The 23,601-nt window shown below is 36.5% G+C and overlaps 2 protein-coding genes across 4 annotated transcripts; both read right to left on the bottom strand.

The window, feature by feature from the left end:
* Positions 1 to 3,469: 3,469 nt before the first annotated feature.
* LOC122012491 (plant intracellular Ras-group-related LRR protein 6-like) lies at positions 3,470 to 15,840 on the bottom strand. 3 transcript variants are annotated; one of them, XM_042569052.1, is made up of 21 exons: positions 15,630 to 15,840; positions 15,381 to 15,444; positions 15,140 to 15,276; positions 14,977 to 15,063; positions 14,813 to 14,888; positions 14,583 to 14,657; positions 14,410 to 14,479; positions 14,209 to 14,286; positions 14,049 to 14,109; positions 13,873 to 13,951; positions 12,631 to 12,721; positions 11,430 to 11,490; positions 11,278 to 11,345; positions 8,621 to 8,697; positions 7,074 to 7,211; positions 6,751 to 6,855; positions 6,273 to 6,397; positions 6,100 to 6,196; positions 5,876 to 5,950; positions 4,308 to 4,363; positions 3,470 to 3,867 (listed from the first exon to the last, which is right to left on the bottom strand). In XM_042569052.1, the coding sequence occupies exons 1-21, from the start codon at positions 15,692 to 15,694 to the stop codon at positions 3,792 to 3,794; spliced, it is 1,761 nt and encodes a 586-aa protein (XP_042424986.1). In that variant the 5' UTR covers positions 15,695 to 15,840; the 3' UTR covers positions 3,470 to 3,791. The 3 variants fall into 3 exon arrangements, with proteins under 3 accessions (XP_042424986.1, XP_042424987.1, XP_042424988.1); XM_042569053.1 differs by lacking the exon at positions 4,308 to 4,363; XM_042569054.1 differs by lacking the exon at positions 15,630 to 15,840 and having other exon boundaries at positions 14,977 to 15,047.
* A 418-nt stretch (positions 15,841 to 16,258) lies between these two features.
* LOC122010519 (cytochrome P450 709B1-like) lies at positions 16,259 to 16,795 on the bottom strand. Its single transcript, XM_042567052.1, has one exon. It carries the CDS (start codon positions 16,793 to 16,795, stop codon positions 16,259 to 16,261), a length of 537 nt encoding a protein of 178 aa, XP_042422986.1.
* Between the last annotated feature and the right edge of the window lie 6,806 nt (positions 16,796 to 23,601).

Genomic DNA, 23,601 nt, shown 5'->3' with positions numbered 1-23,601 from the left:
ATTTATACCCACCACATACCCACTTTCTTACCCATCCTATAGGGGTCGGCAAAGCTAGCTTAGAGACCAAGCTAGGGCCGGCCATGGTTTGGTTCATGGGTAAATTCATGTGGCCGGCTCTAGCTTGAACTCAAGCTTAGGTGGCCGGCCCTATTAAAATAATAAGGAATTTAATTTTAAAATTTTTTTCTTATATGGATAACATGATTTAAAAGATAGTTTAAAAAAAATTTAAATCTTTCCTTTTATAAGATTCTACAAAAGATTAAGAGAAGAGCTAAATCTCTTTCCTTATTTGTAGATTAAAAGGTTGATTTTAATTTTGGTAAAAACTTTCCTTTTAATCATGTTCATGATTTAAAAGAAAGTTTAAAAATTAAAAATTCTCTTTTATTAGTTTCTACAAAAGATTAAGAAAAGATTTAATATCTTTCCTTATTTGTAGATTGAAAGGAGATTTTAATTTTTAGAGATAACTTTCCTTTTTAGAAATTATCCACATGTTTAAAAGAAAGTTTTTAATTTATAAAATTTCCTTTTTATTAACCAATCATGAAGGGATAAAAATTATTATAAATTTCCGGAAGCAAATAAGGAAGTTTTAATTTGTGTTTAAAATTTTATTTGCTTGGAGATATTAATGTGACCGACCATTGAAATTGAGAAAAGAATTTTGATTTTAATTAATTAAAATTTTTCCTTTTCATGGCAAAAGAATTAAGGAAATTTTTATTTAAATTTTCTTATTTGCCAAGACCAAGGATTATAAAAGAGGGGATAGAGGTGCCTTCATGGTGAACGACTCTATTATTTTCTCCTCTCTTTTTCTCCTTGGGTGTGGTCGGCCCCTCCTCTTTCTTTCTTCTCCATCTTGTGGCCGAACCTCTTCATGCTCTTGGAGTTTTAATTGGTGGCCGGATTCTAGCTTGAAGAAGGAGAGAAAGCTTGCATCCCTTGGAGCTTGGTTGGTGGAAAAAGTTCTTCATCCTTTGGAAGTTTTTGCTTGGCCGAAACTTGAAGGAAGAAGAAGAAGGTGCTTTGGTGGTTCTCGTCCCGAAAGATCGTTGCCCACACAACGTCCGGGATTAAAAGAGGAATACGGTAGAAGATCAAGAGGTCTTTCTAAAAGGTATAACTAGTATTTTTCCTTTCCGCATCATACTAGTTATTTTTGGAAATAATACCAAATACAAGAGGCATGCGATTCTAGTATTTCGAATTTGTTTTCGATGTTGTGTTCTTTGTTTTTTCTTTTCCTTGTGATTTGATTGTTCTTTTTGGTTAACCTAAAGTTATTTTAGGAAATTAAATATTAGCTTTCCATAAAAGGTTTTGTCTAGTCGGTGGTGGTTGCTCCCATATCCAAGAAGGTCGTGCGCCTCGCCACGTCAGTACTGGGAACCAATTATGGAAATTAATATTTAATGGAATTAATAACTTAAGGTGATTTGGGTCGAACGTGTTAAGTTCCGCAGGAGATCCAAGTCAAAACCTAAAAGAACGAATAGATTAAGTTTTGGATCAAACGTGTTAAGTTCCGCAGGCGATCCAAAATTTAATTTAAAAGAACACATGGTAGCTAGGAAAAGGTTCAGACCTTTGTACAAAATTTTTATACAATGGAACCTCTAGGTTTTCCGAGTAGCAACCAACAGGTGTTAGCATGTTTTGTTTCAGTTGATGAAAATATGTCCCCAATCTTAGGTAATTGTGGAGCCATATATTCATGGATTGCTTCAACCCAGTTGAATTTATCAAGATTCTCAAAATCATCTACTATATTTATAAGACTTAACGGGACCTTATATGTACTAGAAGAAAATAAGACACAAACAAATATATACAAAATATAGAATTTGCAAAATAATAAAACATCATCTTCGCCTTCAACGCGATTGCCATAAAATTTAAGCAACTCCTCAATTCTTGATCTAGTAGCTTCTTTTTTGTTTGAGAAGTAAGTTAGAAAAAGGTCACTGGATGCTTTAGCTAAATCAATCGGAATTGAAGCTCCTCGGTCTGCAATACCGAGCAGCAATGAAACGTCTCCTCTTGTGAAGCAAACCGGAACACCTGACCAAGTTAAATTATTATTAGACTTCTACCAACACATACAAAAGTATTAGGAACACTGTGGACATGATACAATGTCATATCAAACACTGATACTCCATCGTATCAGGCCCACGTTGGGCCTGATACGACATCGTATTAGCCCCACGTTTAGCAAAAACTTAAATTTTACCATACAACTACTTTGTAATTAAAATACAAAATTATAAATTGTACCTGAGAATCTAAAAGTTTGACTACTTGAATCCCAATTTTCAAATATATTTACCAAAATCCCATGGATGTGCTGCATATCTTCTATGTCCAAAAAAATACGAAAGAGTGACTGTTTGATCAACACTATGTGTCGGTCATGTAAAATAACAGAGCCTCCATGCGTTCCTTTCTTCGTGGATGGTTGAAAAAAACTTTTAAAGTGACCGAGGACACTGTTCCAATGCAGTTTCTGTCCAACATCAACTGAACCCTATACTTTATAAAAATAAAAAAATTTAAATCATACTAGTTCAGCTTCTCAATATCACAGAGTTTGTAAAATGATAATCTTTACAGCTAATTGATGTGGAGAGGATGATGATTCACCCGATCGACGTCTTTGCGCCATTATGATACTAGCTGATTAATGTAATGTAAACCGTAGAATCTTTCACTGATGGCTCACGAACACTCCTGGTTTTTAATTAAACTGAAATGCTAGCTAGATGTCGCTTGAGAAAAACTCGAACTGATGGCTCACGAACACTAAACTAGGGTTTCACAAGATCGAGCTGCACTCGCATGTCACGAAGGAGGGAGGTACCCTAATGATCGTTTTTTTTTTAATATCTAAGTTTTTTAAAAATGTGGTTCGGATGCCTGGGAAATGATGACTGATCAGAGGAGTTGGCGGTAGGGTTATATTCGATAATAAACATCACTTATCTGCGCCTTTTGGTAAATACAAAATCATGATGCACTTTTTAGTAAATACATTAACTGTAATACGTCTTTTGATAAATTACCGTTTGTCTTAACATTTTACGTCAGATTTGACCATTCATCAGACTTCTGCAGTATCATGTTATTCCTATAAATTTGATAGATAATGATTTACCACATGTAACCAAATTACTAATATCAAATAAGCTAAATGTGCGTATTCTACTAAATTCAGAATTTAACGAATTTGGATTACGAATGATACCAACTTACACGCCGTGTATACCTAAATGCAACGTTTAAAAGAACTCATCGCAATGGCAAGCTATAAATTGGGGTGGATAAACGGATAAATTTTAATGCCTAAAGCAACCAACTTCTCCAAGTAAATACACACTAAGCTTGAATACAAAATAGGATGGCAAAGCATTTCTCATAATAAGAAAGAGTGGTTCTTCTTACAACATCAAGATCAACCTTTGCTACAATAAAAATAATCAATAATTAGTACTGTGAAAACAGATACAACAAAACAATACACATACATCGGCAGCAGTTTACCTTCAAATCAAAAAAATAATTAAATAGAACCACGAATTACCAGTTGGCAAACCAGGAATAACATGAATAAATTGAAAGGGCGATGAATTGTGAACACAACCAGAGCATTTCACGTATTCTATTTTTATACCAGAAAGCTCTGTCGTGAAATGCCTCGCATCCAACACTATTTACGATTCAGGAGAGTACTGAAGCACCCGGTCTAATAATAAACAGAAGTTGTAATCATCTCTGCGCAATCATTGATCTGGGAGTTTGTCTTTGAGATATTTGAGAATAGCTTTAGTTCCCCGATCTAGGATAGTTCGCCTAATGCTGCAAAACAGAAAAAAAAAAAAAAAAAGATAAAAATAAGAAGGAAGAAATAATCCAACTAATGTAGTCTCAAAAACTAAATCATGGTATATCTATTATAAAAAGAATGACACCTGAAAGATGAAATCTCTCCATTTCACAAGAAAGAAAAAAATATGCAGTTCTAAGATAGATTTGGTCCATTTACGCAAATGAAAACTCTACCCAGATTTCATTATCTTGTAAAAGCAAAAGTGTAAAAGCAAAAGATAGAATGCAGAAGGGGCAGTGGTTGAAGTAGAAAACCAAATCTGAGAACCACAGTTTCTTCTAGGTGGGACAACTTTAATCCAGATAATAAGAATGTTTTGTGATGTTTCTATGTTGTTTGAACTTTGAAGCACCAAATCAGCATAATAATTACTCCAAAACTGAGAAATAGGATGGGGCAATGTTGGCACCTTCTCAGCGGATTGCCATCAAGTTTCAGTACTTGTAAGCTTGGCTCGAGCAGTCCCTGACAGACACAAAAAGAAGATTTTTTTTCATGTGTGCTTCTCATAGCTAGCAGAAAGTTTATAGTTCAAACCAATTAAGTGGATAAACTCCATCTAGATTGACATCCCTTTCTCAAGAATTGAACCTAGAAATGTTTAAGAACAATGATTCTGTAATGCAGTTTCATGTAGTAAAAAGATCTTGATTTTTGTAATTTTCATGTCCCTTTTGTTTCTTAGGTTAGCATTACACTTGGCAGAAGATATGTATGCGACTGTGTACATACATATGCATACACAGAGAGAATTTAGTTCTAAATCCAAGTTAGGATGAATTCGTAAAAGTTTGAGTTTCAAACATTTTTTGGGTGTTTTAATCATTCATTTTATGATAATGTTCTTGTTTTATTCCACAATATTAGAATGTAAGAACAGTCGTTTCATTTAAATTTACCACAACATTTTATTTGGACTGATGCTCACCTTATTATGTCTTATTCATCAACAATATGCCTTTTCTTTTTAAATAATTATGTTCCTATTAGTATATTTTTCCTAGTGATATTCTTGACCGCAGATTTTTGGGATGCTAATCCATAGAGTTGACCAAAATTTGTATCTGTCAATTGTTTATCTTTTATTCTTCCCATTTTTTTTATTTTTTATTTTTGTTTCTTCTGCTCCTATTTCTATATGCTCTCTTGCACCTACCTGTCTACTAAATCCATGAGATAATTGTACAATTCTATTTCGATACACAGAATCCACAACTAAATGACTCTTGGAGATGTTCTCAGGTGTTTTCACTAATACTATTTTACTCCTTCAATCTCTACTGTAAGCTTATCACCCCACTGCTTAAATCAAACAAAAACTAAACCAACATATTATCCACCTGTAGCTTTTCATAAAGATAAATAATAATTACTACCTGTCACATAATTCCTCACTATGCTACCTATGATTTCTTATTTCCTATTCACTTTGCCTTTGTGTCATCCTTTTTTTTCTATAATGGCACCAAAAGTCCTCAATCTTCTGGTTAGAGGCCATATTAGAGATGCTAAATTGGTATTGTATGAGATATAGATTCACTTCCTTGTTACATATAACCTGAAAGCCATATTGATTACTTAAAGCTATACCAACTTAAGGGAGTGCTCGGTGTATATAATTGAGGATTTAGAGGTAAATAGAAGCTAGCACTGCTTTCTAGATGTCATATGACTGGTTTAACTAGAATATATATGTTGGAACAATGTATATTGTTCAATTGTGAATCTGATCCATGAAGCTAACCTTCAATAGATGAAAATTATAACTTATGTTCATTGCTTGCAGAAATGCACAATAATTTATTGATTTCCAATTCTCTGAAAAATAAAGTTCTTCACCACAACGTGGCCTAGCCAATTAAAGTGTAAGGTTTGGACAAAGAAATTTATAAGTAGCTCAAATTACTTAAATTCATGTATTGAAAATCATGCATAAACTAGTAACTAGTAAGAGGTACTCAAAGAAAGCAGCCAGACCATTTCCGGAGGAAGCGCAGTTATGTTGTTGTCAGAAACATCAAGCTCAATAATGGAAATTAAGCCCTTTATTTCCTGTTTCAATCATAACAAGAATACTGAGTTATGTATTTACTGTAGATAACAGCAAAGTTTAAGGAAGAGAACAAAGTGGCATAGCCTAACCAAATCCTATTTAAAGACAGATGATTTCTTTTCTGTATATACATCCAGTCAGTGATTACCTGAGGCACTGAGACAAGATTATTCTGGCTAAGATCGAGAATTTTTAGTCGCTGTAAGGTCAACAGTCCTGGAGGGAGTTCACTCAGTTGCATTCGCCTGAAAATTAGAAAATCATTCATACTGTTGTATTGTGTCTCAGGAATTTGAAACGATTTAACAAGTCAATTAAAACCTTAGGTAAAGTTCCTCCAATTGTGGTACACTGGAGAATGAAAAAGATTCTGGCAAGGATGACTTGTTGCCACTTAAATCCAAAATTCTGATTGTTGTAAGGCACTCAAGGCCATTAGATGGAATCTGTCAGAGATAGATGCAGTAAGCTTTTCTCCTAACATATTCATGAAATAGCTAGTGCTTGTTGTCACTAACAAGTATGGTCTGGCTTATAAAGGCAGAATTTGTAGAACCACACACACACCTATAACATGTGAACACTTACCAGATATGTTAATTGATTAGATCAGGTGTGATGCTTAAAAAGACAATTTAATAAATGCAGTAATCATGTTATGTATGTGGCTAATATACACCTTTTCCAGGTAGCAATACGGAATTATATAACCACTGAGAGGCAATGATAAACCAAATAACAAAGACAAGTAGTTTCCTCCACTCTCCACCTTATGTAAATTCATCACTACTGATTATACCTGTGATAATGGATTGTTGTCCAGTTTCAAACAAGAGAGGTTAGGAAGAGCAGACAGCACTGCACCAGGCCATTCTTTTATCTTGTTTCCAGAAATAATCAAAGTCTGCAGATATAAACTCAAACTAACATATGAGAGAATTAAGAAAATCAATAATATATTAATGATAAAAAGCAAGAATTTTTTTTTATAACTCTCCTCTAGAAATTTAGAGACCTGGTGACCAGGGTTTGGAATTTCATTGTATACCAAAACGAGTGAGATACTAATTACTTGTCGAACAAGGTGACAGTTAACTGTATTTGACCATCATATTCTCATACCTGAAGTGAGGAACAAGTTGATAGTTCACTTGGTAGGACTTCAATTGAATTCCGGGAAATATCAACTTTCACCAGTTCTTCTGTCTCCCATACAGAAGGTGGGACAGTGGTTAATCCTAAACCACTTAATGTTAACTCCTGATCCAGTAGAAGAAACAGTTAACAGTTGATTGTAATGTAAGGGAACATCTAGTTAATTTCGGACTGGAAATTGATATCCATTCAATTCAGAAAGAAGCATTGGAGGTGGGACAAGGATGACATGAATGGCCTAACCATCAGGACTAGGGACATCAAACAAGCTGGGCCACCTGTAGTAGCATGACCAAATTTACATGGGCTGGGCAGGACCAGGCCCTATACATATATGATTTGGACAAAGCTGGGTGTGACCTAGCAGATCCACGTGCTAAACTTGAGATGGTCCATGTGTTAAGCACGTCAAGGGCATGGGCCCAAGATGGTTTCCCCCAAAAAAACACATCCCAACCCCAAAATTATGGTCATTTAGCTGTAAATTTACCAAAATAGGCTCATAATTTTGACAAAGAATCACTTTTCTTTTTCTTCAAATTTTCCTATTAATGCCTTTTCACCCCACCCATCATCGCTCATCAAAACACAATTTTATTCTCATCTCCAACTCACAAAAAGGAAATCTTGAAATTAATTTGGGTAATTGTCCTATTTTAAGTGTGGAAAGTTTAGTATCTTTTGATTTGATAATATAATCTTTATTTTAGTAGGAGTTTAATAATTTTATTGTCTCTCTCAATTAGTGGTTCTTCTTTTCTAGTTTAGTTGCTATTGGGTTTATAAAAGTGTTGTGTCTCTATGTAACATTAAGCTTTTGATTAATAAAATTCTATCTCAATTCTCTATTGAGAATTTTCCTGTATGTGAAGTTCTTTTGTTTTGTGCAGCTGTTACACAGGCATGGACATCATCTCCTCACTAAGATAAACTAAGATATTTTCTTAGTGATTGGAAAGGGCAACCAGAAAGAAAGAACACAAAATTAAATGTAAAAAAGAGGAGGAAAGTGCATCAATTTCTTGCTCCCTGAAAGGGACATCTAAAGGAAAAAAATTAAAGAAACACTGCTAAATAAAGTTGATGAAGCAATTATTCTACATGCATGGAAACGATGACTCAAGAAGAGACGCCAACAATTCACATATAGCTAAGTTCTCAGTAGGTGAGAAAATGATGCACATAAGGAAAAAAAGGTCAATTTTAAATTCTAAATTTGTAATTAATTTTGGTAATTATCCTATTTTTAATGTGAAAAGATTATTATTATCAATTAGTGTTATTTCTTTCCTATTTTAGTTGGTATTTAGTGTATAAGAGTGTCGTGTCTTTATGTAATAAGTAGCTTTTGATTAATAAATTATGTGTATGAAATTTCTCTTACGCGAGGTTTGTTTTTTTATAATATGAGACCCCTTTTACTTTGTCCAGACAATAATATGACTCACCTTTGAATTATTAATAGGCAATTTTGTCAGCAAGGTTAAGAAAAAAATAGCAAATATAATATTTACCTTGGAAGACAGGGACAACCTAGCCGCTCTTGCAATTTGATCATCTTTCATAGTTTTACTAGTTCCCAATCCAGATTCTATACACAATACATGGAACCGTGAACTTCAGTAAAGGAAGAGAGGACAAATAAATTCAGTAAGGGATTTAAAGTTTAAACATAGACATATAAACAAAGATTTAAGAGCTTTAATCATCAAGAAAATGTTCAATTATTACAAATGCAAGAAGACTTATTTTATTTTATTACAAATGTTCAATTTGGATTCATGCCTGGAAGGTCGACAATAGAAGCTATACATCTCCTTCAACAATTAATTGAAAAATATCGAGAGCAAAAACAAGATCTACACATGGTATTCATTGACTTAGAAAAAGCTTATGATAGAGTCCCAAGAAAAATTATATGGAGAATTTTAGAAAAGAGAGGTGTTAGCGTAACATATATTGAACTAATTAAGGATATGTATGAGGATGTAACGACCAGAATAAAGACTTCAGGCGGAGTAACTGAAGCATTTCCAATAAAGATAGGGTTACATCAAGGATCAGCCCTAAGTCCCTATCTTTTTACACTAATTATGGACGAACTCACTGCACACATTCAAGACACAGTACCGTGGTGCATGTTGTTTGCAGATGATATTATTTTGGTAGATGAGACACGTGAAGGAGTAAATGCTAAGCTAGAATCTTGGAGGGAAACACTAGAGGGGAAAGGTTTTAAGCTTAGTAGATTAAAGACAGAATATATGGAATTTAAGTTTAGCAATATTAAAAGTAATGAAACAATTGTTAAGATAGGAGAGGACGAGTTGTCCGGAACCGAGAGATTTAAATATTTAGGATCATTTTTACAAAATGATGGAGAGATTGAGAGAGATGTCTTACATAAAATACAAGCTGGATGGGTGAAATGGAGGGGAGCGTCAGGTGTTTTATGTGACCGTAAAGTACCTCTTAAACTTAAAGGTAAGTTCTATAAAACCGCCGTTAGACCTGCTATGTTATATGGAGCTGAATGTTGAGCTATGACTCGAGCACATGAGCATAAGATGAGAGTTGCAGAGATGAGAATGTTAAGGTGAATGTGTGGACATACGAAGATGGACAAAATAAGGAATGAGAGCATTAGAGAGAAAGTCGGAGTTGCATCTATTGAGGACAAACTCCGAGAGACACATTTAAGATGGTACGGACATGTACTTAGACGACCAATAAATGCTCCAGTTAGACGATGTGAAACTATGATAAACATGCATATCAAATGAGGAAGAGGAAGACCAAAAAAGACTTGGTTAGCAACAATAAAACAAGATAAAATTTATTTAAATATAGATGATGATATAATAGGAGATAGAGCTCAATGGCGTAAAAGGATTCATACAGCCGACCCCACCTAGTGGGAAAAGGCTTGGTTGTTGTTGTTATTGTACCACATAGTGGATACAGATGTCCAACTGTTAGTGAGAAAACAACAATAAAAAAAATACACTTGCCACACAATGACTGCAAAAAACCATAAAATGCTTTTAGCACTTACGGATATACAGTGCTGATGCAAAACAGAAAAAAATATCTTTTTTAAATCATCAAACAACCATTCATTTATAACTTTCACATAACATAACCAAGGTTTAAAATTTCGACCCGTGCCGAGGTTTCGGTCTTGGACCGGAACGATACGGTTTCGGTACCGTATCGTGCTGTGCCGATATAGTTTCGGTATTTTTTTAATATAAAATATATTAATTAAAACTAAAATATTTAAAAAATAAACAAGATAAAAAATAATCTTTTAAAAAAAGAAAAGATATGAAAATAGATAAATAAATAAATAAAAATTTTATTATAATTTTTAAATTTAAATAAATGAAATTAATTAGATAATTTTATTAGAGTTTAATAAAGCCTCTTTAGATTATCTTCACCATAACTAGGAGTTGATTAAAAAAAATAACCTAAGTTTAATTAAAAAAAATCTGAAATCTGACACCACTCGCGAGCCCGCACGACTTTGGTGTTGTCGTAGGGTTGCGTGACCAGCCATGGCCGCGAGGATTGCATGACTCCTTCGGCGCGACCGCGTTGGTCGTGCGACCCCTCAGCAGTGACCGCAGGGTCGTACGATGCCTCCCCGGCGGTAGTGGAAGGGTTATGCGACCTCTCTGCTACTGTTGCAGAGCGACCCCTCTGCTGTGACTACAGGATCGCGCAACACGTCGCACCTGTCGTGGGTCTGGTGCTGGGGTCGTGCCGATGTCGGCCGCTGAGCGGAACGAGACGTTTCATCCGTTTCGACCGTTTCGGCACGGCTCTTTAAACCATGAACATAACCCTTTTTTGCTCGAGAGATCTCCTCCCTTCTTATTTTGTTGTTTCTTTATATGTAGATTAAATTAAAAGTAAGCTAAGTAGCAATCATTTTTCTCATGTAGTATATATTCCATAACAAGGATGGTTGAGAAGGTAAACTAGTTTAGTCTACATTGAGTCAATTGAACGTTTTAGCAAATACAATAAGCAACTACATATGCATATCGGCGTATGTAAGCATACAAGTTGTAGTGAACCAATGCATATGCATGTGGATCTAGGGAACACTTTTGATGACAATTGTAGCAGATAAAAATAAACTTTATATGGGAAAGGGCATTACCTTCATCAGCAGAGAGGCGACTTCGAAGATACTTCAGCAGCATTGGTGTTGGTCCAGATACTAGAGAGCTAATACAAAATGGCTCAATTATTAGAAACATGGAGTCTCCGACCAAAACTTTTAAGACATTTAAATGCAGAAACTAGTGACACCTTCGAAGAGTTCTTATGGGATTCCCAGTCAGTAAAAGCTTTCTCAGAGTAGTCATTGTACCTTGAATTGATATGGAAATTCAAGTGAATGACATTGAAACTAGAAATACAGACAGCTCCAAATGGTTGAACAGATTGCTGTAGATTTTTTTATCTAGGAAAATATGATCAACAAAAAGGACAAACTTAAGGTAATCCATGTTAGCAACAGAGCAAAATAAGAGGGAAAAAAAGATCTCCATCCAGCCTAAATCACACAACAATAAAGTACAGAAAAAATGATGTATCAAGCTGCTCATTTATAATGCTCCAGATCTCATCTTGTTTCTTGTAGCCATTTTTATGACACCAATGATACAGGTTGAAAATATAGCATCAAATTTTTTCAACAATTGTATAATGACAATGAATGTTGAAGAATAGTAGAGAATGAATAAACAAACTTGTAGGGGTCGGAATACATGAGGCCGCAAGTAAATAAAAAGGCAAATCTGTTTCAGAGTTTAAAACTTTGATATACTGGTTTGAATTCATCCTCAAACTAGTTGTTTTTCTTATTTGAACCTAGTGATGGAGCAGGGAAATGCCTGCTATCCCAGTGCAATGGACAAGTTCTGCAGTAATACTATGTGAAGGACATGTCAGAATTGAGTTAGAATGTATAGGAAGTACAGGATGTGTCTCTCCTGCGTTGGTGGGTTTTGTTTAATAGTATTAAATGATTAACAAATACTCCTACTAACATGGTGACATATAGATTTACTTGATTTATCCAAATTTCACTTAAACTAGAGTTAAAACTAACAATTGTTTTAAGGATTAAGAAAATTGTGCAAGTAAACTACATGGATTGAGGCTAGTTTTAAGTGACTGACCTACTCCAATTGGTGCCAATCTGTACCTAGTAAACTGATCTAAAACCATGGCTTTCTGTACTATTATACTTGCCTATTTCATTATCGTTATATATGCAATGCTTATAAGCATTCACATCATAATTACAACAATCTTTCAACACCTTCATTATAGTTCCGAGTAGATAAGGGCCACTTGTAAACATAAAAAAAATCATTCAAGAAAAATCCATTATACTTGAAATAGCAAATCTCCAAAATAATTTTACCCAAGTTAATTAATGTAAATAAATCATCAATAGCAATACCAACATAGATCAAGGGGAATTGGAATACAATAACCTCACCTATCTCAGCTGGCAAGCCAGATAAAGTGTTATTGGATAGATCCAGGGCAGAGAGTTGCAGTCTGCAGGCTTCCACAGGAAACTCCTTTAACTAAAAGAGTAAAAGCATATCAACAACAGAGAGAAACTTAACTTCTACAAAAATTAGTAACTCTAGTCAACCAATTAAAGCCAAGTGATCATATAGTCGTATTGAAAGGAATACAAGCCACATGTTAGAGTTTTCTATCCTAACTGTTACATTTGCCACATTCATGTGAAATTGCCAGTTGCGCCCTCATTCAATGCCACTCTTGAAATTTAAGGCCAAACTAAATTTTATCGTTGTCTTTTCTGAACCAATGCTTCAATCATAAAATATATTAGCCTCAGTCAGAGAAAATCATCTTTCTTGTTTATCCTCCTAGTCCCCTCCTTCATATTGTTGTCTTTTAAACTCTTTATATCATTGACTTCCCAAATTTACTACACTTCTAAAAAAAGCTTCAAAAATTATGTTGGCGTATTCCTCAAGAATATTGCAGTGTATTTTTCATTTAATGCATAATATATATAAAGTGATCATCCTATTTTTACACAAACAATAATTCTTCTTTAAGACTTTAATTGAATTAATTTGCTTTATTTTTATTTAGATAAGAATTGAAAGAGTACTTTTTTAAATTTGATTAGTTATTTACACATTTTAATTTAACTTGAGAAATATTCGAGTTTGTTAAACCAAGTACAGGTGCTCATTACTTCTCAGTTCAAATTCTTGTAAGAGTGGCCATTATACAAAATATTCACCAAAATCATGTGAATCTCTACCTGAAGCTGCTATAAGGCAAATATATAAAAAATAAAATAGGAATTTCATTGCAGAATGAATAGAGAAATCCAAGCATAGAGAATTTATAATACAAGTATTTATAATAAAAGGGGCACAAAATGGGATGGGACATCTAGAGTTTGTCACAGCATAATCCTTGTATTTGTTTTCTATTGAGAAAATAAAAAACATTGGAAGGCAAAATGTTGGGTAACAGCGATCATGTAATGGCAACCCTCAACTTCCAACAATTAATATCAACATTGCATAATGGCAGGCTTGATTTTTCACAACTCAATTAATAATATAGATCCTGTTTTCATCTACCTATGTTCTTTCATCAAGAATTTGAACTTCGTGAAAGTGATCAAACTAGTAATATACTTTGTTCTGCAAAGGTAAGAACAATTTTTTTTAAAAAAAAATGTTACCTGGTTTGCATGAAGATCCAAAGTCCCTAAACGAGAAAGTGCACCAATTTCAGCCGGAAGAGTTGACAGTAAATTAGTCCTGCATTTCAAGACAAACAAACATGTGTCTCTAAATACATGGAAGAATTCTTACGAGGAAGAAACTATAAATCATTCTAAAAACTAATTGAACTCACCCCATATAAAATTCAGCAAGTAAACAACAACCCATAATTGAAGATGGAATTGATGAAATTTCTAGAAAAGATTCAAACGAACACAATCAGAAAGCTCTAAAGAAATGTAGAAAAGTTTTGACTAAAACTATATATATACAAATTGGCTAAACATGCTTACTATTTTGATGAAGATCCAGACGGATAAGTTTTGTGAGGAGACCTATGCTATGTGGAATGCAGGTGAGCTGATTTTTAGCTTTAAAGGGCCAAGAGAAGAAATTTAGCATACTGGTATCCATTCAAGTAGCCTCTAGAATAATGAATTATAAAACAAGGAGATCTCCACTTTAAGCATAAAATCTAACTCACTCTCACATACCAGCATTGAGTTCTGTCAACGAAGTCCATGAAATTAGCATGCTCTCAGTGAATGATGTCAACTTGTTCCCCTTAGATTATACCACTCCGTTAGGATTATCACTACTTAATTTTTTATCATTGCTCAAATGAAAACTAACTTTTGAAGGGCCTTTAAATTAGCAATAATTGTACCTCGACATCCAATTTAATCAACTTTGAGCAGTTGGCAAGTTCATCTGGAAGTTCTGCCAAGCAGTTATTTGATGCCTAACATTATGTGAAGAAAATATATAAATATCAACTTGCAGAACTCTAGTCACATTGAGAATCCCACAATATGTTTCAACATAGTGCTAGTCCATAGTCCTAATCTAGATAAGAATGGCATAGAAATTAATCTAGTAAGCCTAACTGTGAAATACCTTAAGTTCAGATAAGTCTAAGCAACTTCCAAGACTGCAAGGAAGTTTCCTAAGTTGGTTATTTGAACAATCAAGCCTGCATGAAAAAGAAAATATGCATGAATTTATGGTTTACTCACAATATGATGGCCAAGTTAAGTATAATGTACAATGAGAGAGCCTACTTGACCAGAGAAGTTGCGCTGCCAATCTCTTCAGGGATACTAGATATCATGTTAAACGACACATCCAATGCCTTCAACAAAGTAAGCCTGATGAGCAAGAAATCAGAATGCAGGAGCAAATGCTACATGGAATTAAAAACAAAGGAAAAACACAGCAACTTACTCGCCAACGGCTGCTGGTAGTGAACATAGTTTATTGTGACTGACATTTAAGACAGTTAACATATTCAAATTTTTTAGGTCCTCTTTCAATATCTCAAGGTTGTTATGAGCCAAAATAAGCTTTTGCAGATCCACGGCCTGAAAAGAAATGCAGGGCGAGGCAAAACAAAAGAACTTCGACTGTCAAACTTGGTAACTAGCTAAAAGATACTTCTTGGAGAAGCTAAAGAAGGAATTTTTACCTCCCACCACTTATCATCCTCCGCGTTCGATTCCAAGCTTCCGTAAATCTCATCGGGCAACTCCCTGTGAAACGAACAAATGCGGCCAACTCATAAATTTAAGAAACAGAAGAAAATGAATCAGATCATTCGGAACTACAAAATCGTGATGCGAAAGCGTAGCGAGAACGTCGAGAAGACTCCGCGATGCCTATTTTCAGAATCAAATCTGCCAGACAAAAGTTAAATCATTCTCAGAGAACCAATTACTTGAGGGATCGATTGGAGAGATTGAGAGATCCCGACGAGCGTGCTGATTTCAGAAGACGATCCATCGTTGCTGGCCTTTGATTGACTCCCTACTTCGCTTTCGTCTCCATCACGTTCTGCAGCATCGGAAGGATTCTCTGGATCGAATGCCCCTTAGGCAAATAGTTGGGCGGCCTCGATCCCAAACACAGCAAAAGTGATGATAAATGGTGGCCACGTTTTCGTCTGGTGAGCTCTTTGTTGACGAAGGATCTTCACCGTCCAATGTCCAGCGAGTGCGACTCTCCGATTTTCTAAAAACAACCCCAATTTTTACTCGCTTAGATATCGGCAAAGGATCTCCACCGTCTTTTGTTGCGCCAGACGCAGGTCCTCCCTACCCATCCAATGCTGGCACCCACCGTGGGCACGGTACTCCCCGAGCCTCTCCGGCCTGAATCCGTTCACAACATCGCTCCACAGCTCCGGGTCGTGGCGCATGCCCACCCCGTCCGCATGTTAGTCCCCTAGGGGACCACCAAATCCCCGACGCGGACCTCCTCCCTTGCCTGCCGTTGCACGTTCGGTGCCGGCGAGTACAGCCGGAGCACCTTGTTCCATACGTTCCCCATCTGCAATTACTTGCACCATCAAATCTTCTTATTTGCCTTTGTTAACCTGGAGAGCACGTCGGAGTCAAAAGGCCGGCCGACGGAAACTAGCTCGACTTCTTCCCGGAGAATGCTCTGCCACTTCTGGTGCAGGGCCAGCAAGATTAAGGCCCAACAGAGGGCCAGCGCGGTGGTCTCGTGGCCGGTGAAGAAGAAAGTCTTATACTCGTCCATGAAGTCCCTCGCAGCAAACTTCCTCCTTCTCCCGTCTCGATTCTCGGCCTCGAGGAGCTGTCTGAGGAGGTCATGCTGCTGCTCCGCCTCAGAATCACCCTGTTCCCGTCGAGAACTGACGATGTCATGGGGAAGCCTATCGATGTGCTTCCCCAACCTCCACGCTTGGTAGGACTTCTTGGAGCACAGGATCTCGCCGAATGGGACGCCGAAGAGGCGGCCGGACCGGAACAGCATCTGCTGCTTCTTGAACAATCTATTCCCCTTCTCTTCGCTGATGCCGAAGCTGGTCTTGGCGATAATCTCCGCCGAGTTCTTAACGATGCCACTTCTATTACGCATCGGCTCGCCACCGTCTGGTCGGCGAATTCTCGTTCAGCATACCCTGTCGAGCAAATTCAATGATGAATTATAGACATACTAAAGTGAATGATACGGTAGGCAGTGGGAAGATGGTAAGGGGAAGTCAACAGTTCTACTATCGGTGGTGGTTAAAGTCGACAGTAGACGGCTCGCCGAGTTTATGGTGTGGATTGTACCCGACTTCATGTCATTTTCGATCCCGGATCGTCTCCCCCCTCCATGACATTTCTGACTTCGGATCATCTTCGAATCCGTGTTCGAATTCACGTTGTTCCAGACTCCGTGCAATTTTTGTATATGTACCATTTCCGACTCTACAGGTGAGACAAGGTAGCAGAAAGATGTTAGGTGGTCAAAGAAAGTCAATAGTCAAAGTCAATAGAAGTTGATTTCCCGACTTCATATCATTCCTGACTCCATATTATATCCGACTTTAGGCCATTCCTAACTATGGATTGTACCCTGACTTTATGTCATTCTCGATTCCGAATCGTCTCCAACTCCATGTCATTCCTGATTTGGATCACCCTCGAATTTATGTCTGAATCTGTGCTGCTCCTGGTTCCATGTAATTCCCATATCCTTATCATTCCTGACTCCACAGACAAGACGTGGAGCTATTGCTCGTGGAAGATATAGATAATGCAGTTGTTTTCTTAGGGGAACGTGGGAAAATGTAGCTATTTATTTCAGAAAATGTGGGTAACATAAGCGGGAATCTTGGAACTTTTGGAGAATGTGAAGGCACAACTAAAACTCTATAAAAAGTCGTACGTGTACATAGACTGAGATTTCTAAAAATCCTAAATCATTGCTCTTCTTCATTCTCTCTTGTCGGAGACTCACTTGAACGTCGGAGTGACTACGTTGGCAAATCCTCTGACTATCATTTTAACTCTCTATTTCCTATTTTCTCCCATCCAAACTCTGATGAATCTCTCCACCAGCTTTTACTATTCCCGAGTGATCAACGATTTGGTCAACCTCAACACTAACTCATTGATGGTTCGTTCATTAGTGCTCTCAAGTAGGATTAAATTGACATCGTCTGTAGGAATACTGAGTTAAGACCTGAACTAAGTCGTTGAGATGAATGATGCTAGAAGACCCAACGTCATCACCATGGCAACAGATGATTTCAACAAGCTAGTGGCTACCATGGTGCAGGAGATTTCGTAGGAACTGTTGGGATCTAGCGCGCTAAACACGTGAAAGCGCAGCGGAAAAATTACTAGATCCTCTTATCCAGCAGATCCATGTAAAGGGAAGAAATATTTTCTGAAAATAAACTATACTAAGCTACATGATAGAATTATACCTTTGTTGCGTGCCCTTCGTAATCCCGACAGCAACCTTTTCTTTGGATCCAGATCTCAGTGCGTTCAAGCGTCCGCGCCTCTACGGTATCCACACGAACATATCCTTCGTTCGTCGCACAAACAAAGCCTTCGGAGAAGAACCATCTTCTTGTGCTAGCAAGAAACATGGTTCGACCAAGAGCAAATTCGCCCAAGGAGGAAGAAGAGAGAAGTCTAAAAGTCACACCTCTTTCATCTTCTCAAAAAATAAATCCAAAAATCTATTTATATTCATCCCATGAATACCAAGGGTTTTTGTCTCTTTGTATTCCTCTTAATGGGTTGGATTTATTATATTGGATTAACCATTAATCCAATAAATTAATAAGTCTAACCCATTGAGTCTAACCCATTAATCCAATGTGTCTAATTCGGATTGGACTCAATCCAATGAGTGGATTCATTTGAGTCTAACTCAATAAGTAACCTAAAAGGCCTAATCATCTCATGATTGGCTCTTAGGGCTAATTACTAACAGGAACATTCCCAATAGTCGGCACTGCTAATACCTAACCCTCTATCATTCGAGATGTTGCCTCAATCAATCGAAGCGCCGCAAGCACCTGGTCAAAAGTTGACTTAACCAAACGAAATGCCCATGCTGCAATCCCTACTCCGATCGGGACATTAGCTATGCGGACATCATTCTTGGAATCCTCAAGAGAGACCCCATATAAAGGTCCTTCAAGGGGAAAGACTCCCACACCTAGTGGAACGAAGGTCATCCAAGGCTCTCTATTTTCAAAGAATATTCTTCAAAATGAATTATTGTGATACTTCCGAGCGCTACAGATCGGGGAATATAATGGAACAACCGATCCTGAAAACCATATATGCAAATTCGGAAACACATCATTGTTGCTCTAGTATACGAATGATATCAAGTGTCGAGTTTTCTTGACAACTCTCTCAGGCTCAGTACAAAGGTGATTCCATCGTCTTACCACTTCCTCCATTCAGGCCTTGGAAGAGTTCAAGACAGTGTTCATGCATCACTTTGCGACTAGTCGAAGGTATCAAAAATTCCCACTCGATCAGCTCGCTCTCAAGCAAAAGGTCAAAGAACCTTTGAAGGAATACTTGTTATGGTTCAATCCGGTAGCCATGAATGTGTTGGTTGGTCCTAGGAAGATCGTACTGGTTCCCCTGTACAAAAATTTTGTACAAGTCCTGAACCTTTCCTAACAACCTATTGTGTTCTTTAGAAATTAAATTCAGAATTGTAAACGGAATTTAATATTATTGATTCCAAATTTAACTTATCTGTTCTTAGAGGTTTAGACTTGGATCGCAAACGATACTTAACATTATAGATCCAAATCTACCTATGTTACAAATTCAATTAAATATTTATTTCGAAAATCGGCTCCCAGGTCAAACATAGAGAGGCACTTGGCCTTCTTGGGTATAAGAACATCCACCACTGCCTCGACAAAGCCTCTTAACGAAATTTAATATTTGATTTCCTTATAGTAACCCTAGGTTTAACCAAAAAAACAATCGAATCACAAGATCGAAAAAACAAAATAAAAGAAACACAACTTCAAATCTTAAATCCGAAACTCTAAAATCACTAGCCTCTTGTGTTTGGTATTTCAAATCTATATAAAGAAAAACTAGTATGATGCGGAATAGAATTACTAGTTATATCTTTCTTTGTAAACAACAATCTCTTGATCTTCTATTGTATTCCTCTACTTATCTCGGACGTTATGTGGGCAACGATCTACCGAGATGAGAACCACCAAGCCTCCTTCCTTCTTGCAAGTTTCGGCCATCAACTTTCAAGTTCAAAGGGATACTAGAACGAAGCATCCTTTCTCTCCTTCTTCTCCAAGCTAGAACCGGCCACCAATATCCCCTCTAGTGTTGATGTCGCTGGCCACCAAGGAGGAAGAGAAAAGGAGAAAAACAAGAGACAAGGGTCAGCAACCACCAAGGAAGACGAGAGGAAAATAGAAGAGAGTTGTATTAGGTGAGGCACCTCTACCCCCTCTTTTATATTCCTTGGTCTTAGCAAATAAGGAAATTTAATTATTATTAAAATTTCCTTATATTCTTTGCCTTTGGTTAATAAGGAAATTTTAATAAAATTTCCTTTAACCCTTTATATGGCCGACCACCTTCAAGAGCTCCAAATAAGGAAAGTTTTGAACACAAAATTAAACTTCCTTATTTGCTTCCGGAAATTTTTAAAATAAAAATTTCTCTAATAATTTTTTCCTTCATGGTTGGTTATAAAAGAAAATTTTATAAATTAAAATCTCTCTATTAAAACATGTGGATGATTTTCAAAAAGGAAAGTTTTCTTCAAAATTAAAATCTTCCTTTTAACTACAAATAAGGAAAGATATCTAATCTTTCTCTTAATCTTTTGTAGAATCTTATAAAAGGAAATATTTAATTTTTAAACTCTATTTTTAAATCATGACTTCCACATAAGGAAAGATTTTAAATTAAAATCCTTTTAATTTTATTAGGGTCGGCCACAACAAGCTTGGACTCCAAGCAATGGCCGACCCCCTTAACTTGGCTCAATCCTTTAGCTTGGCCGGCCCAAGCTTGGACTCCAAGCTTGCTTGGCCGGCCACCTAAGGATGGGTAGGAAGTGGGTATTTGGTGGATATAATTCTCTATATATAAGAGGCTACGATAGGGATCGAGAGGAGGAATTGGTTTTGGTCTCCCGATGAAATTAAGCTTCCCGTGTTCGCCCCGAACACCCAACTTAACTTCATCAATAATAATTCATACCACTAAAGAATTATTATTGAACTACCGCACCAATTCCAAATTATATTTTTGGGCTCCTTCTTATTATGAGTGTGTTAATCTCCCTGTGTTTAAGATGTCGAATGTCCACTAATTTAAATGAGTTACTGATAACTCACTTAATTAATATCTTAGTCCAAGAGTAGTACCACTCAACCTTATTGTTGTATCGGACTAAGTCCACCTGCAGGGTTTAACATGACAATCCTTATAAGCTCCTCTTGGGGACATTATCAACCTAGATTACTAGGACATAGTTTCATTCTATAATCAACAACACACCATATAAATAATACAATTTTTCAACTTATCGGGCCTATTGATTTATCGAACTAAACCGCACCCTTTGATAAATTAAAGAAATGAATATTAAGTATATGTGCTTGTTATTATATCATGATTAAGAGCACACACTTCCATAATAACAGAGGTATTATTTTTTTATATAGTCAGTATAAAAAGAAACTACCTCAGATGGTCCTGCTCAATACACTCTGAGTGTACTAGTGTAATTTATTAGTCAAGATAAACTAATACCCAATTACACTACGACTATTCCAATGGTTTGTTCCTATCCATCTTAGTCGTGAGCTACTGTTTATAATTTATAAAGAACCGATAACATGATCTTCTGTGTGTGACTCCACACACCATGTTATCTATAATATAAATTAATTAGACAACTACACTCAGCATAAATGTAGACATTTGACCAATGTGATTCTTTATTTTAAAAATAAATATTTACAAAAATCTAGGCTTTTAGTATACACTCTAACAATCTCCCACTTATACTAAAAAACTATGATGTCATAAATGCTTTCATACATCTGATTCACATTCCTTCAACATGTCAATCGAAAGCTTTCGCCGGAAGGGCCTTAGTGAAAGGATCTGCCAGGTTATTTGCTGATGCAATCTTGGCGACAACAACTTCTCCTCGCTTCACAATGTCTCGTATCAGGTGGTACTTGCGCTCTATATGTTTACTCGCCTTATGGGTTCGTGGTTCCTTCGAGTTTGTTACTGCACCGCTATTATCACAATAAATTGTGATGATTTTGGGCAAGCCAGGAATCACATCTAAGTCCATCAAGAAGTGTAACAATCCAAATTTCCTCATTCTAAGTCCTAATAGTAATTAAAAATATTTAGGGACGCTTTAGAAATATTTTAGAGATTTTTAGAAATTTTTAGAGTATTTTTATGTAATTTTTGGAGTTCGTTTGGTATTTTTACAAAAAAAAAAACAAGTTGCAAAAATAAAGAGGTTGAGCCGAGGTTCGAACCGGAGACCTCCGATTAAGCAAAGCCTTAAGTTGTCTCAGATGACCAGGAACCCAGCAGGGCCATGCTGATTAAATATATAGCGAAATAAACTTAAGCAGTAATAGAAAATAGAAAATATTAAGTATAAAAGAGTTTCGGTCGAGGTTCGAACCCGCAACCTCCGACCCGGTCTAAGACTTAAGCGAAGCGCGATGACCAAGCGCCCAAGCGGGCCGTGCTGAGCAAATATCGGGCGAAATTAATTTAAGCAGTAGTAGATAACAGAAATACTAAGTTATAAAGAGGGATAAGTTGAGGCTTTGTTTCCGTGACCTAAACCTCTCCTCTCCTTTTCTCTCTCGCGTGCGACGGCCATTTGGGCGAAAATAGAGAAGAGAAGCTAGGGCTTCTCTCCGGCGAGCGGTTGAGGGTGATTTCCGAGAGGTTTCTTCACCATCACGATCCTCTCGGCGAGGAGAATCCGTAGGCACGAAGAAGAGGCTGGAACTTGCAAATCTCCGAAACCCTAGAAGCCTTGTTTCTTTGGTTGTAAGCTCAAGAACGAGGTAAGTGCTTCCTCACCTGCAGTAGAGTAGTTTCAGATTCATGTTAGCTTCTTGTTTTTGATTTCGAAGCATGTTTTTAAGGAGCTTTGTTTTTAAGTTGCTGCCGTGAATCTCAATTCAGATTGGTTAGATTGGGGAAAAAGAATGAATTGTTAGATTGGCATGTAGATTAGCAGTACAGTCCGTTTAGTTTCGTTGTAAATCTGTTTGTTTTTAGTTTGCATACCTGCAATATTAGATTGGCATGTGGGTTAGCATTTCAGTTTGTGTAGTAATTTCTTTTATACATGTAGTTTAGATTCGGTGTTTCAGTTGCAAATTTCCTGTTAAATCCGAACAAGAACAACCCATAAATTCCATACCAGCTTTAGACCTCTTTGCTGTACAGTTTAGTGCCTTGGAGTTTTCTGTGAAGTTTAATTGGTTTTTGTTGGCAGGCAACAAGTATGAGATGAGTTACAATTTAAGCATGTGATTTTGTTTTCATGGTTACTGCTATTAACTGTAATGGCCTGTATGAATGTAACATCTCAGTATTGGGTTTTCCTTGCTGCCATGTGTGGGTATAATCTTTAATCTAAGTATGCCGTGGGTTTTTAAGCTTTAGCAGGTTGTTAGTTTTGAATGCATGTGTGATTTATTACTTCAAGTGCTATAATCTGAACCACAGGTTTCAGTTTGTGCTTATGGCTTTAGTATTTCAGTTTAGATCTTGTTATTTATTTTCAGGCATACAGATTTGAGTTTCTTTGCCACCTCAATATGCATGAATGGTTTTATTTATAGTATGCAGAATTTTATTAGCAAAGTATGCAGAATT

This window comes from Zingiber officinale, chromosome 8A, assembly GCF_018446385.1.
Source record: "Zingiber officinale cultivar Zhangliang chromosome 8A, Zo_v1.1, whole genome shotgun sequence".
In the NCBI taxonomy this organism is placed as follows: domain Eukaryota; kingdom Viridiplantae; phylum Streptophyta; class Magnoliopsida; order Zingiberales; family Zingiberaceae; genus Zingiber; species Zingiber officinale.
Note: the sequence above shows the minus strand (reverse complement) of the source record. Positions and strands in the feature narration are given on the sequence as shown.